The 15,304-nt window shown below is 35.3% G+C and overlaps 1 protein-coding gene across 12 annotated transcripts in view; it reads left to right on the top strand.

Moving 5' to 3' along the window:
- The first annotated feature begins 2,089 nt into the window (after positions 1–2,089).
- The window catches only part of ccdc9b (coiled-coil domain containing 9B), an 87,628-nt gene continuing 74,413 nt past the window's right edge, over positions 2,090–15,304 (top strand). For 6 of the 12 annotated variants that reach the window (XM_073928027.1, XM_073928026.1, XM_073928024.1 and 3 more), the window contains exon 1: positions 8,433–8,658. In XM_073928027.1, the coding sequence (XP_073784128.1) occupies positions 8,647–8,658 (12 nt within the window). In that variant the 5' untranslated portion in view covers positions 8,433–8,646. Of the gene's footprint in view, positions 2,168–4,164; positions 4,266–8,432; positions 8,659–8,862; positions 8,959–15,304 lie in introns of those variants that run through there. The other 6 variants (XM_068214496.2, XM_073928018.1, XM_068214494.2 and 3 more) reach the window with 2 other exon arrangements.

Below are 15,304 nucleotides of genomic sequence, written 5' to 3'. Positions count from 1 at the left end.
TTTTAAATAGATTTATTAATTGTTTGCATTAATATCTTTCTGCTTTTAGTATTTAGAAAGCTAAATAAACATAAGTTTTTATTGATTGTTTGAATTCATTTGTAAAAGGACATTTTGCTAACTTGTTTATAATGATATTTTAGTTGTTTTTGGTATTTTTAAAACAGTTTTTTTTGTTGTTTTTTCAGTACATCAAAAAAAAAAAAAGAAGATGAAATTTAAATATGCATTCTTCTTATTAAATAATTAATTAAAACAATAATATTATATATACATATATACACACACACACACACACACACACACACACACACACACACACACACACACACACACACACACACACACACATATATATATATATATATATATATATATATATATATATATATATATATATATRTGTGTGTGTGTGTGTGTGTGTGTGTGTGTGTGTGTGTGTGTGTGTGTGTGTGTRTATATATATATATATATATATATATATATATATATATATATATATATATATATATATATATATATATATATACATACACCAGCCTTATTACCCCAATTAATATTACCCCTTATTACCCCAATTAAAGTTCCTATACATATATATACATATATATACATACATATACATATATATTTACACTTCTACACACACATATATATATATATGTGTGTGTGTGTGTGTGTGTGTGTGTGTATATATTTAAATATATTTCTATATCTTTCTATAATTACATTTTTTCTTTTTGCTATGTATTTATTAAATTCATTAATAATTATATATGTATTAAATTATTTTTTTATCTATTTGATTGTATTGTATAGTATTCTATATATATATATATATATATATATATATATATATATATATATATATATATATATATATTTAATCATTGTAATATCAAATCTCAGCGCATCTGTTTTTAAAGTTATATTAATGTGTGCACAAGTCACAAACATGGTGAAAATGACCACCTGATCGTGTAGTAAAACAGGGTTTTTTTTTTCCTCGAGCAACAGGTGTGGTTTGTGCTTGAAGTTTCAGGTGTGGCTGCAGAAACACAGACTCAAGTTGCTTGATGTAACTGATAATTAATACCTGTAAAAACAAAAACACCTGCTGTACAGTTTCATCACCTTTATATGTGCACTTTGGACACATTCCTGCTTTTAAATGTTCAGGACAGTGTCGTTTTGCATCGTTGCCTTACTACTGTTGTTAAGCACTTTTATGTGGATTCTAGTATTTTTCTATCATTTTTTTATTTTAAGATTAAAATAATTATTGTAATAGAACTATATTTTATATAATAACAATAATAATAATGATAATAATAATAATAATATTCATGCACCAAAATATTCAAAAAGATATATATATATATATATATATATATATATATATATATATATATATATATATATATATATATATATATATATATATATATATATATATATATATATATATATATATATATTATAATGTGTATTTTATTATTTTGGATAATTTGGTGCATGTCTGTATCAAATATAATTTTAAAAATGTCATATAAAAAAATGCTGTAAGTATGTATAAAATGTGTATTTTAATGTTTTAAAAACGTTCGTGAATCCAAAATGTTAAAATATGGGTGAAAAATGTCATTGCCATTCAGTGTAACAGATATATGCATGTTAACATCATGCGTCTTTTTACTAGCAACTACATTTAGTTAAAATATTCTGTACAAATTAAAATTGAAATGAATGATGAACATCATCTTGTTTTCAAATGGGTAAAAAATTGTTAGAAAATAGTTAGAAATAGTCTATCAAAATCTATTGAAAGAATTATCTAATAAAAGACTTAACTATTCACTTGTCATTGTATTATGTAATCAGAAATAGAAATAAAATAAACAGGACGCGATTTTATATACAAAGATCATACAAAAAAAATAAGCTGCAATATTCAGTTATTGGTTTGATGCTTTAAGTTCAGTATTTCCAAATGAGTCTTTATTTATCAAAAGAAATAAGAAAACAGCACACAGGAGCGCGCACGTGATCACGCGCTTTCATCACTCAGCAGCAGATGGCGGCAAAACTACAGCGCAGTGACGTCAGTCGCACAGGCCTCGGCTCATCTGCTTGTCATGAAGTTGTGTTTTTTTTACCTGGTTGTCAGGTAAGCTAGCACATCATTTTCACTATAAATGCAGATTTATTGTATCTCATTTGATTACGGTTGAACTTTCTTAATGTTTTAAAGTGGGGGTAATTCTGACTGACTAACTTACTAGCAAACAGAAATACAGCGCGAGCCAAAATATAGTTAACGACGTTACACGTTAACAGTTAACTTACATCCATATGTGACTTTCAATTTCTGAATTAACGTTTAAGATTTACACAAATGAATCTTTATTTTGTTTTAAATGATAATTAAGGCAATGTTGGTCAGTACTTGCTGAGAAGCCTATAATGGATTATGTTCAATTTCTAACAGGATTTATGCTAACTCTAGCGTTAGGTGTTACTTTGTGCTTGTTAACCCCTTCAGACCCGAGATATGTTCCAAGTTTCAGAAAAATGTAAACGTATGTTTCCACAGTTCTTGAGGCTCTTAAATGAGACCAAATTATAATAATAAAAATTCAACACCCTTTAAGAATATAGATTTTTGTCCATTTCAATGGACATCAGGTCAGAACAGTTCTACCAACTTAAAATACAAAAGAAAACATTCATGATTGCTGGTATGATCTTGGAATTTATTTTTTAAATCACAAACATTATCATTGTAACATTTTTTACTTTAATTTGGATGTTTTTATTGTATAGATTGCGCCTTGTTTATAACAAACTTTATCTTCCTCATCACTTCGCATAATGTCCACATGTGAGATATTTCCATCTGCTATATTCAATTTAATTCAATTCAGCTTTATTTGTATAGCGCTTTTACAATGTAGATTGTGTCAAAGCAGCTTCACATAAATGGTCATAGTAAATTGGAACAGATTAGTTCAGTTTTTAGTGTTTAAGTTCAGTTCATATGCTCAAGAACTTCAAGTTCTGTATATTCTGCATATGAAATAGTTTCAGCAATGAAATAGTATATTTAATGTAGTTTTATTTATTTATTTTTAATAGAAAAGTTCAATCAGCACAACTGGAGAACTGTGACTCTAGCTCAAATACAATCGGCGCAACATTGCATATCTATGCAATGTGCCTATTGCGGATTCACACATTTCGATATCGATGCTAAATCGATATATTGTGCAGCCCTAGATTTCACTATTTAGAATTTGCAAATAATACATGTCTGAAATTATATTATTAAGGAGAAAGTCATAATGTGCCAGTGTACAACCAACTTTACCCCAATCACCACTCCTACCTACTACTATTGCTCAGCCATCAGTTGGCCCACACGGAATGTGCACGTGCAGAATTAAGCAGATTTTTAGCCCATCATTGATTCTGTTTATTTACTTGTGTAAATGTGTGTCAATTTATATTTATTTAGTTATTTTAATCAGTTATAATTATTGACTAATATGAAAATGTTCATATGATGATTTATAATGCAGTTTGTTAAGTAATATTTTCTGTCTTTTAGTAGAGATATTATATAGAAGACTTGCTTTGATTACCAAATAAAGTAGATCTAATTGGATTTGCTTTGCAAACATTAAATACAAGTTAAAAAGTATAACTTTTAATTTCATATACAGTTGAAGTCAGAATTATTTGCCCCTCTTTAATTTAATTTCGTTTTAAATATTTCTCAGATGATGTTTAACAGAGCAAGGAAATTTTCACAGTATGTCTGATAATGTTTTTTCTTCTAGAGAAAGTCTTATTTGTTTTATTTTGGCTGGAATAAAAGCAGTTTTTAATTTTTTAAACACCATTTTAAGGTCAAAATAATTAGCGTTAAATTATTTAATTATTAAAATTATTGGAGTTAAGCTATATATGTTTTTCTTTTATATGGAACAAGCCGTCGTTATACAATGACTTGCCTAATGACCCTAACCTGCCTAGTTAACCTAATTAACCTAGTTAAGCCTTTTAATGTCACTTTAAGCTGTATAGAAGTGTCTTAAAGAATATCTCAAGAAAATCTTGTTTTTGTGCATATCTATAATATAGTATTGTTATTATTTGTTTCAGCTGAGAAAAATAACCCGTGAGGAATCATGCAACACCACGAGCCACTCATGTTCATGGGCTTCTGTGAGAACGATCGATATTTTCTAGATGACGAGCCTCATGTGAGTGTTTCAACACTTTTTGTTGTGTTTACATTTAGTTTACTAGGAGTATGCAATATGATAATATACATTTAAGCACAAAATAATTAGCCCAATTAAAATTTAAATTCTTCAAAATACTAAAACATTTCCTAAGTGATGTTTAACAGAGCAAATAAGCTTTTTGCAGTATTTCCTATATTGTTTATCCTCTGTGAAATATCTAATTTCTTTTGTTGTAAGTCTTATGTCTTGCTGGAACAAACAAAAAGAAGTAAAACTGATTAACATGTACAGTACGTGTCATCAGAGGGAGAAAGCCCCACCCACTAGTGACCATCTCTACATCATTAGCATCGACAGCAGCCCTGAGTGAGAAGCAGCCGTCTGTCCATTAGCCATTAGAGTGTTTGAGCTGCTGAAGATAATGTCAGCATAGACTAAGAGGATTATAGATTATAGGGAGTTTTCCGGGATGAATAGCAAAACGAGAGGGTGGCGGGAGATGGGTCTGAAATGTAAAGGCCCGTGCACACCGAGACGTTTTTTCTTACGTTTTCCGTCGACGTTTAACGCCTCGTAACTAAATAAAGGGCGTCAATGTGATCATGCACACCAACCGGCAAAACGCCAGGTGCAAAAGCGTCATTAAAAAAAAAACGCCTCATGCTCGTTTTTTTGTTTTGATGCGCGGCGTCAAAACCTTCTCCACCAATCAGATCGGCACCTTTGTTCACGTGCACGGAGCTGCTGAAGTTACCGTAAACCGCACTTGGAGGCGCTCAAGCGCAAAACTGTCAATGTGAGCGCACATTGAAGAAGATGCCCAGAGGCGATACGAACGTGGAGCTGCTTATTGCTCTGGTAAACAATAATCATTTCTTTATCGCTAGAGCTGGAGCTGCTGCTTGAACCATCCATGCTTGTTCGAGTCACCAGTAAGTTTAACAACATGCGTGCGACTGTGAACTTCCGCTCCTCCACTTCTTCTGTGTTATAACCGGGTGTCTGAAGCTAATAGTTGTGCAGCGCCATCTAACGTCAAAAGAGTGATTTACCATACTCTTCTGCTTGATGCCAGTGAAAAGCGCTTAGGTTTGAACACTGAAAACGTCTCGTAAAACGCTGACGATAAACGCAAACAAAAAACATCCCGGTGTGTAGGAGCCTTAAGAGATGGGTCTAAAATCCGAGAGACTCCCGGGAAAAACAGGAGTGTTGGCAGGATTGCTCACACACACACTCTGCACTCTGACTACTTCAATATTGTTGATAAGACGTGGTGGGCATTTCACTCTGTCTCGTGCTGAATGCTGTCGACCAATAGCAACAGACTGTCATTGGACCAATCAGCGCAGATTTGCATCGCGCTAAGGGAACAAATGAATCGCTGAACGAATCGTATAGGAGTCGCTGGAATAATTAAGTAAAAAAAAATGTATATTATAAGACAATGACAGTGTTTTTTGACCTTGCATGCAGATCAGCCTGTTGTTGGAGACCCCCAAAACCAAAATATGACCCTTTTTAATGTATAATGACTTTTTAAAGGGCCATGAAACCCCCTCGTTTCAGCAGGGTGTTTTCACACCTCTACTTTGGAAAAAGTCAGAAAAGTGGGCGTGTCCAGCTCTGTTTAGGGGGGAGTGTCGGAGGAACTAAAGTGGGATGGTGTGGGAGTGTCTATTTGGGCACGCGCGAGTTTCAGTCAAAATACACACACATGAGAAAGTGATGGTGTTTGACCTACATGGACATCTGTAGTCGAATTATTTGCCAAATTATTAAATGTTGGACTTTATCTGCAGTTTGGCTCTTTCATTCAGGGAATTCATTCATGTCCCTCCCGACAAACGTGATATTTAATTCGAGGATCTGCTCTAAGCGTGTATTTTTCATGCAATGTTTGATACCGCACGGCGAATGAAAGAAAAAAAAACTTAGCATTTCCCGGAAACTTAGATGCACACGGCAGGTAGCGTCAGAAAGCCGCGTGTGTTATTCCGGTAACAAAATGCGGTGCTATGTTTGCACTCAGTGCAATAGTTAACTTAATTCGATACGAACCAACTGAATAAACAAAGAGCACTGGTCGCTCACCAAATCTGTAGAGACAGGACAATCACCAGCAACTAGAGCCGCGTCTTTATGAAGAGGAGACTAACGTTACAAGCGAATCCGGATTTCAACGTTTGCAGATGAGAACAGCTCTCAGGTAAACAATGTTCCTCCTTAGACACGTAAGTTATTGTTGTCGAGCGTCGCGTACACTGTTAATCCACACGTGATCCAGCTGAGCTCTCACAGAGAGAAAATGAAAACGAAACTTAACTGCAGCAAACTATAAAAGCAACACTTCACGCTTGTTTTGCCAACACAACGTGGGGTCTCTGTGGTGTAAACACGGTGACACTAATGAATATTAATGAAGTTGCACAATAGAGCGTGCTGATTGGTTTGAACCAAGCCTTACTCATGCATTAATGCAACACACTGTAAGACGTAATAAGACTCACTCTGGCACAGACGCCCAGTCTGCACGCTGGAATACACGCTATTATGTCATGACCGTGATGCAGCTTCAAAAATTAGTTTCAAACAGGAAGTACGAATTTGCTTGAAATAACGCAAAAACAACCAATTTACACTTTTTAGTGAAATATAGGTGTCCTACTAGTGTTTTTAGCAGTGTGGGACACGTATACGACTGTCAACAGCTCAAAACATGTGTTCTGGTCATAATTGTAATCACGATTATTCAAAACGATTATCAGTTGAAGGCAAAATTATTAGCACTCCTGAGATTTTTTTTTGTTAAATAAATATTTCCCCAATGATGTTTAACAGAACAAGGAATTTTTGCAGTATTTCCTCTAATATTTTTTCTTCTAGGCTTATTTGCTTTATTTTGACTAGAATAAAAGCAGGTTTAAATATTTTCAAACCCATTTTAAGGTCAATATTATTCGCCCCCTTAAGCAATAAATATTTTTGATTGTCTGCAGAAGAAACTACTGTTATACAATAACTTGCATAGTTACCCTAATTAAGTCTTTGAATTGCACTTTGAATCTAAATGCTTGTATTTTGAAAATAGTCTAATATTATTTGCTGTCATCATAGCAAAGATAAAATAAATTAGTTATTAGAAATTAGTTATTAAAACTATTATGTTCAGAAATAAGTTGAAAAAAATCGTATTTCCATGAATAAGAAATTAGGAAGGAAAAGTGTCGCTAATAATTCTGACTTCAACTGCATATATACAGTTATTTTCCACCCTGCAAAGGAAAGAGAAATAAATACAATAGAATAAAAATATGAAACAAACTGTGCTTTAAGCATCTTCACTGTAAGAAACACACTTTAGCTACAAAAGATGTGTGTGCGCTCTGCTCGTCTCAGTGCGCGAATGAGACCAAATGCTGACTGCATGCTTCTGTGTGTGCACGCCGCACACACACACATCACCATGCGGTCTTTCGCGCTGCTAAGTTAATAATCGTTTATCTTGATTAATGGTTTTTCATAAAAATAATATAGAAGCTAAAATCGAAAGCGGATTTTCGATTAATTGCACAGCCCTATTCATTTTGCATATTTAAAAATGTAACTCATTAAATTTATATGAAAAATAAAATTTTCAAATTCATATTTTTACTAAATTCACATTTTCATTTAGTCTTTATTCTGTTTATGATGTGTAAGTGAATAATCAGTTTGTTTTAAAGTGTTTAATTGTGTATGCATGCATGTATGTATGTATGTATGTATGCATGCATGGATGCATGTATGTATGTATGTATGTATGCATGTATGTATGTACAGTATGTATGTATGCATGTATGTATGCATGCATGCATGCATGCATGTATGTATGTATGTATGCATGCATGCATGCATGCATGTATGTATGTATGTATGCATGCATGGATGCATGTATGTATGTATGTATTTATATATATTCTACTTCTTTTTTTTAAAGAAAGTTTTTTTAAAGTTCACAAAGACCAATGTCCCCATAGCTGAAGAAACTCTCTCAGAAACAGTTTTCTTTGTCATTCTTTGTTAAAGGAACAGCATATTCATGTGACGTATTGAGTGTGATGCAGTGAATTGTGTTGAGGGGTAAGGCAGCAGACGTGGGTGGGGGACTGAGGGGTAATTTTAACCATGAGCGAGAGATTTAGAGACAGACAGAAAGAGAGAGAGAGAGGGAGGCTGCGCTGTACGGCTGAGTGGCCGGATCCGTCAGCAGGGCTTTTCTTTGCACTCAGGGATCTTGGCTCGCAGCCCGACTGGCGTTTTTGTAATCAAGGCATGATCCGGGACTCCATGCGCTTCTTCCCTGAGCCGCGTCGGCTGCCTGCCGCTTGGAAATATCCCAGATTCCCCTGCTGACATGAACAGAACTGTGAGTGCCACTGTTTCTAGCTTTTTCTCCTGCGCTCGCACTCTTTCCTACACATTATTTCTGCTCTCCGGATCCTGCGCACTCCTGGATAAATAAGGATGTAACGTGAGCTTTGCTGTCAGACGTGCGTTTGTCTGGAGAACGAGGCCTGGGTTTGGGCACCGTCAGCTGATAGTTGTGTTATTTGACATGTGATCTGTGCAGATGAGTGGGAAGCGCAGCTGGAATGTTCCCTGTCTCTTTGCAGCACTGATGATTCACGTTGGCTGGATTTTCCTGCGTGTTTTGTGCCTCTGAGAGGTTTGTTTTGGTCCCCTGACAACCAAAGTCACTGAGCGCTGCACACTTGCCTTTGCTTCTGTTTAGACTTTTATTTTATTTTTGCGATTAACTGCTGAAGCTTTTATCATGATTATGCAAAAGCGATAGTTAAACAGGTATGATAACTAAAAATACTTCACTGTATAAACAGTAAAGGTCAGAATTATTAGCCCTCCTGTGACATTTCAACTCTTTTAAAATTATTTCCCAAGTGCTGTTTAACTTATAGAAGATTATTTTAACAATAGTTTTAATATTTAATTTCTAATAACTAGATTCTTTTGTTATCACAATTTTGACAGTACCTAATAAGGGTGTCACAATTCTCCAAATCCTCGATTCGATTACATTTTCGATTCTAAAGGCACGATTCGATTTTCGATTATGAATAATTAATTAATTAATGACCAATTAATTATTTGTAGCCTACCGTTTAAACTACCTGACCTGCATGGTCTTTGTTTTACCCATAAACAAATCATACAGTAAATGAATAAAGGCAAGATACACACATAATTACCACCTGTCAATCACTTTTTCTGCGGGACTCGTGAATAGGCAGTGATCTGTGTCGTTATAATGGCGTCGGTAAAAAAGACGCACAACCAACAGCAACCAGCCAACAGTATCTGAGGTGTTCGCTAAAATGACTAAGTACAAGTGAGTGAAAGATTGAAGCAGTCCTCTGACTGCCTGGACCTGCTGTCTCGAGCGCATGGCTGTGTGTGCGTCTGTGTCTGTGTGGTCACGTGATGTGCATTTTCAGAGGTAGAGAGGAAGGAGGGCTGCTCAGAAATGCCACACGCCAGTGTGGATGTCAAATCGTTGTCGTTCTAAAATGCCATTTAAAAACAAAGACAGTGTAAACAGGGCCTGAGTGTGAACTTTTCGTGAGCGGATTTGCAACGGGGGCGGGCGGAGGATCGCGATGACGGTGTTGTCTATCAGACGAACCGTACGTAATACGTACATAGCAGAGCTTGCAAAACTGTTTTTTTTTTTGTCGACAACACGAACGTTGTCAACATAACTCACTGGAAATCCAAAATGCTTCCACACCGGCGACTTTATTGAAAGAGGAGAGGGTTTAAGCTCTGTCGACGGGTCTCCTGCTTCTGCAGTTTAACAAGCTCTTCAACAAGCCTGTTTTTTTCCCGCTTGGCAAGCCAAGCTTATGTGACGTGGGGGCGTGGCAGCATCGACGATTCTATTTTTTGATTCGATAATCGAAATTGAGCATAAACACCCCTAGTACCTAATATTTTTTATTTTGTTATTTTGCAAAATGCTAGTATTCAGCTTAAAGTGCTATTTAAAGGCCTAACTAGGTTAATTAGGTTAATAATGCAACTTGCATTGGACAGCAATGGTTTGTTCTGTAGCCAATTGTAAAAAAAAAAAAAGTCTTAAAGGTGCTGTATGTAAGTCTTTGACTCTTCTAAAGTATAAAAATACCATAATATGTTTGCAGATATTTCGGAAACATGTTAAGTGAACATTCTTGTTTATCTGTGAAACAATGCTAAAGTCAGATATTCTGCTTTGAAAATGTGTATTACGTGCCGGAATTTCTGTCTTTGTTTTGGTTCTTTTAACTTGCTCAATGCCAGATTATCCAACTATATGACAAAGCATGTACCTGCGATCGAAAACGCGACCTCCGGTGGACAGTAGCAGACTCTAAAAAGAGACGCAGAGTTCCACATGAGATTATTAAATAGCAAACATTTAAATATTACAAATGTAAACATTAAGTGTGAAGGTTACTTTGTAACCCCGTGTCCTAACAACATGCTACGTGACAAGATTTGCAGTGATATGCAGTTTGGCTGTGTGCACTAGACGAAACATGACAGAAATGTAAATACAGCCATTCAGAAGCACAGAATAGTGCACTCACTGCACTCCAGCCAAATGGTAAAGTTTATAATCTAGTTAACACATATTAAGATTTTTTAACATGAATAAATGTAGATGCTGAATCACTGATGTATTGGTTTACACTGAGTCACAGTTATGAAGTTAAGTTTCAGATGGTTTATTTTATTTTCCAGATCTGAGATGAACTATCTGCTGCTGATTTCAGTAGTATGGAAATAAAGGTCATGTAAAACAACATTCAAACTCGCATTATTAGCATTCAACACTGAATAAAGTGGTACCTGAGGGGGTCATAGTTTACAATGTTGTTCACTTGTGAGAAATAGGAACCATTTCTAAAATAGAAATTTGAGGTGTTGCTTATGACAAAAACTCATTTTAGTATAGAAAATATTTCTTCTATTGCGTGCCGTTGCTTTTAGTTAGGAAATGGTTCAAATCATCCCTAAATCAGCCTTTAGGCTCGATAGTCAGACACCCTCATGTCAATCTGGCAACCTGCACTTGCCTGGGGTCCGTTCTTCGTACCTCGCTTAAATGATCTAAGATTATTTGGCAGATCCTGGATCTTTTAATCTTGATAACTGATCTCTGGCTAATTTGGTTCTTCAAACAAGTTCGCGAATCAGATTAGAATGTCTGGATGAACTGATCTGAGATCGCTGCGTGTGTTGTGAAGGACAGATCTATCGATCCTCGAATTCATGATCAGCAATGCAATGATTGGCTGACGGCACAGCAGCGTAATGACATCATCTGGTTAATATTCAATTATCCATGTGAGCAAAATTACATCAAATTAGCAGCAAACGGTTTGTTAAATATGACACGCAATAACTTTCCACATTTGTTGTGGGCTGCAGGCTTTACACTTTCATGTGTCAAGACAAGAGTATTCATCATGCATTTCAATGCAAATCAATGTATTAAGTTCTACATTTAGAAAAGATTTTCTTTATAATAATATCCGTTTTTTAATCGGTGTAAAGAATAACTGGTTGTTTACAAAAGCATTTTGATATTGGTAAAGGTGTCTGCAACTTTTGTGAAGCATCCAATCACTGGCATATTAACTATCAAAACATGTTTATGACTGCATAAATGTATTATTGCTTTAAAAAAAAGTCACATATTGTGCATTTCTATTATAGACAATTTGTACTAAGCGATCTAAAAAGTTCATACCAATAAGTTTTCTCTTTGCACCACCAGATGGCAGTCTTTGTTCATTTCGACGGTGCAGATTGCATACGTTTTATTAATATGTATAACTTTATTTATTTTATTAATGACTTTAACTTTATATATATATAGTTAAAAAATATGTACCATTTTCCCAAGTGTATATAACTACTACTGTAAGAAAATATAAGAATTCGGAACATACTTACTGTACTATCTTAGCTTGAACTGAGCCGATCTAATCCTGTTTATATGAATTGAACCTGCTCCCGATCAGGTTTGACCTAGCAGAACTGTTGCCATGACAACAACTCTCGGATCAGCTTTGAAGAACGAAACGATCCTGGATCATGTCAAATCATCAATATCCAAATCCAGCTAACTGAGTAATCCACGTACGAAGAACGGACCCCTGGACACGCCAGAGGAGGAAAATGTGTTTTGATTCAGGAGTGCAATACCTAATTCAATCACTGGGTGTCAAACTTACATACTACATCTTTAAAAACTTTTCAAAATATTACTTTTTAAAAAAGTATTATTTATTTATTTATTTATTTTTACATAAATAAAACTTTTTTCAGAAGAAGGAATCTACGGAACCCCGGAAGGGACGTAGTGGAGGAGAAAAAACTTGGCTGGGTGATAAAAAATAATGGGTGAAAGAAAAAAATGGGTGGGAGGAAAATATATATTTCTAAGTTTTTGAGTTCTCTCGCAAAGTTTTGCGTTCCCTCACAAAGATGTTTTGCGTTCTCTCGCAACTTCACTCACTTAAACCCTCCCGTTTTTGCCGAAATTCTCCCATATTTTACCAATATATCCCACTTTCTTTACATTAATACTGTGCGTCAATCATCGCCTTTCATAAGCAACCTCTGAAGCAGTGAACGCATGTATAAGCGCAGACTGACAGACGCGCTCCGTACAATAAACTGATCCCAGATCAGCTTCTGTACACGCCATTTACAGAGGAGCGTTGTGTATGTTTAAACAGACAAATACACTGAATAATATGTAAACATCTCCGTCCTGCTGCATGTTTTATTTTAAACAGCTAATTTTCTTTTAAATGAGCACAAACAGTTTCTAAAGTAATGGAATGCTTCATTATTGATCTGTGCATTCTTACAGTGACACCTCTGTTATCAAGCTAAACAAAACATGAGATGCATTTGCTGCGCACTTGTTTGATAACAGAGGTGTCACTTTAAATGGCGCGTACAGACGCTGATCTGGGATCTAATTATTATCTCTTTCACTAACTGTATACTCTATCTATATTCCTATGCAGAAAAAATGTGTTTTTCTATGTGAAACACAAAAAATGTTATTTGTTTTTCAAGAACGCTTAAGCTCCTGATTTCCATGCACTACTTAATTATGATTTAAAAAGCGCTGGTTTAAAAAGCTTATTACTTTTACAAACCGTAAGAAAAAAACAAAACGAGGCATATAGCATACATTTTTTAAGGAGAGAATTGTAAATCATATTTTACATGCAAATCAGATTTGCTTTCCTACAGTAAAAACAAAAATAAATACTTTAAGAAATGCTTAAGCCATTTATACGTCTCGTAATCTACTCAAGTGACCTTTTATTTTTAAAGCCTTCTGAAGTCATCACATGCAAGTCACATAATTGCATGATGAGCTTTTGTCCTTCATGCAGAAAGTAAAAAAAGTCACTTCACAAACAGCACAATCTGTTTACAGGGCTCAAATTACTGTTGCAAGAGAAAAGCTGACTGAAATTTAAGTTATTGAAAAGCCATAGCTCTTAAATCTCATCTGCAGTTGCTCATATTTAAATATATACGGCTATTTTCAGCAGATAATGACTTCTATTTTGCAGAGCAATTACAGAAAGAGCATAAATGGTGACAGGGTGATTATTTAATGCTTTTCCCGTTTAATAAAGTGCTTTATATGAATGATTAGTCTGCATGTTTTTTTCCCACCAAGGGAGTGCAGACTCTTAGTAATGTCAATATGTGCTTAGTCAAACAGGAATGCTGAGAATCTTAACAAAATTAAAATGTTATCAGTAACAGCATTTATTCTGCTGATCTTAATCACTTTAAAACACTGCATTGCATCGGATGTGAATCTGTTCACAGATATTGCATTTTATGCTCATTGGATTTTAGTTCTTAGTTTGAAAATTGCTGACTTTGTAATGAGTGGGTTTGTTGTGCTAATCTAATATGCTAGTCATGATGTAGTTTATTTTGCTGCATTCTGAACATTTTAGACATTTAAGCAGTTTATTTTCAATTAACAACTTAGTTGAAGTGCCAACACGGTGGCTCAGTGGTTTACACTGTCACCTCACAACAAGAAGGTCGCTGATTTGAGTCCCAGCTGGGTCAGTTGGCAATTCTGTGTGGAGTTTGCATGTTCTCCCTGTGTTGGTGTGGGTTTCATCCGGTTTCCTCCACAGTACAAAGACTGCGGTATAGATGAATTGAATAAGCTAAATTGTCCATAGTGTGTGAATGAGTGTTTATGGATGTTTCCCAGTGATGGGTTACAGCTGGAAGGGTATCCGCAGTGTAAAACATATGCTGGATAAGTTGGCGGTTCAAATCCGCTGTGGCGACCCCAGATTAATAAAGGGACTAAGCCGACAAGAAAATGAATGAATCTAATCTTTTGGGGGAGTGTTTTGCCTTAAGAAACAAAGTTGATTAGTGAAGTGTTGCTGAAATATTAAAAAGGCACTTGTTGCTGATACTGTACAGTCACTGTATAGCTGATGCACATTTATATTGAAGCGAAACTGCTAATCTTAAACAAAGGTAGAGTTGAAGTCAAGATTATTAGCCTTTCTGTAAAACTGTAATGCTTTTAAAAATATTTCCAGAGTGCTGCTTATTAGAGACAGCATTTTATCACCACATTTTTCAACATAATAGTTTCAATAGCTAATTTCTTTTGTCTTTGCCATGACAACGGCACATATTTTTCTAGTTATTTTGCAAGATGGAAATCCAATTTAAAAGGTTAATTAGGTTAACTAGGAGGGGCGAGGCAGTGGTGCAGTAGGTAGTGCTGTCGTCTCACAGCAAGAAGGTCGCTGGTTCGAACCTCGACTCAGTTGGCGTTTCAGTGTGGAGTTTGCATGTTCTCCCTGCCTTCCCGTGGGTTTCCTCCGGGTGCTCCGGTTTCCCCCACAGTCCAAAGACATGCGGTACAGGTGAATTAGGTAGGCTAAATTGTCCGTAGTATATGAGTGTGTGTGTGAATGTGTGTGTGGATG

This window comes from Danio rerio, chromosome 17 (assembly GCF_049306965.1).
Source record: "Danio rerio strain Tuebingen ecotype United States chromosome 17, GRCz12tu, whole genome shotgun sequence".
NCBI classification, from domain to species: Eukaryota; Metazoa; Chordata; class Actinopteri; order Cypriniformes; family Danionidae; genus Danio; species Danio rerio.
Note: the sequence above shows the minus strand (reverse complement) of the source record. Positions and strands in the feature narration are given on the sequence as shown.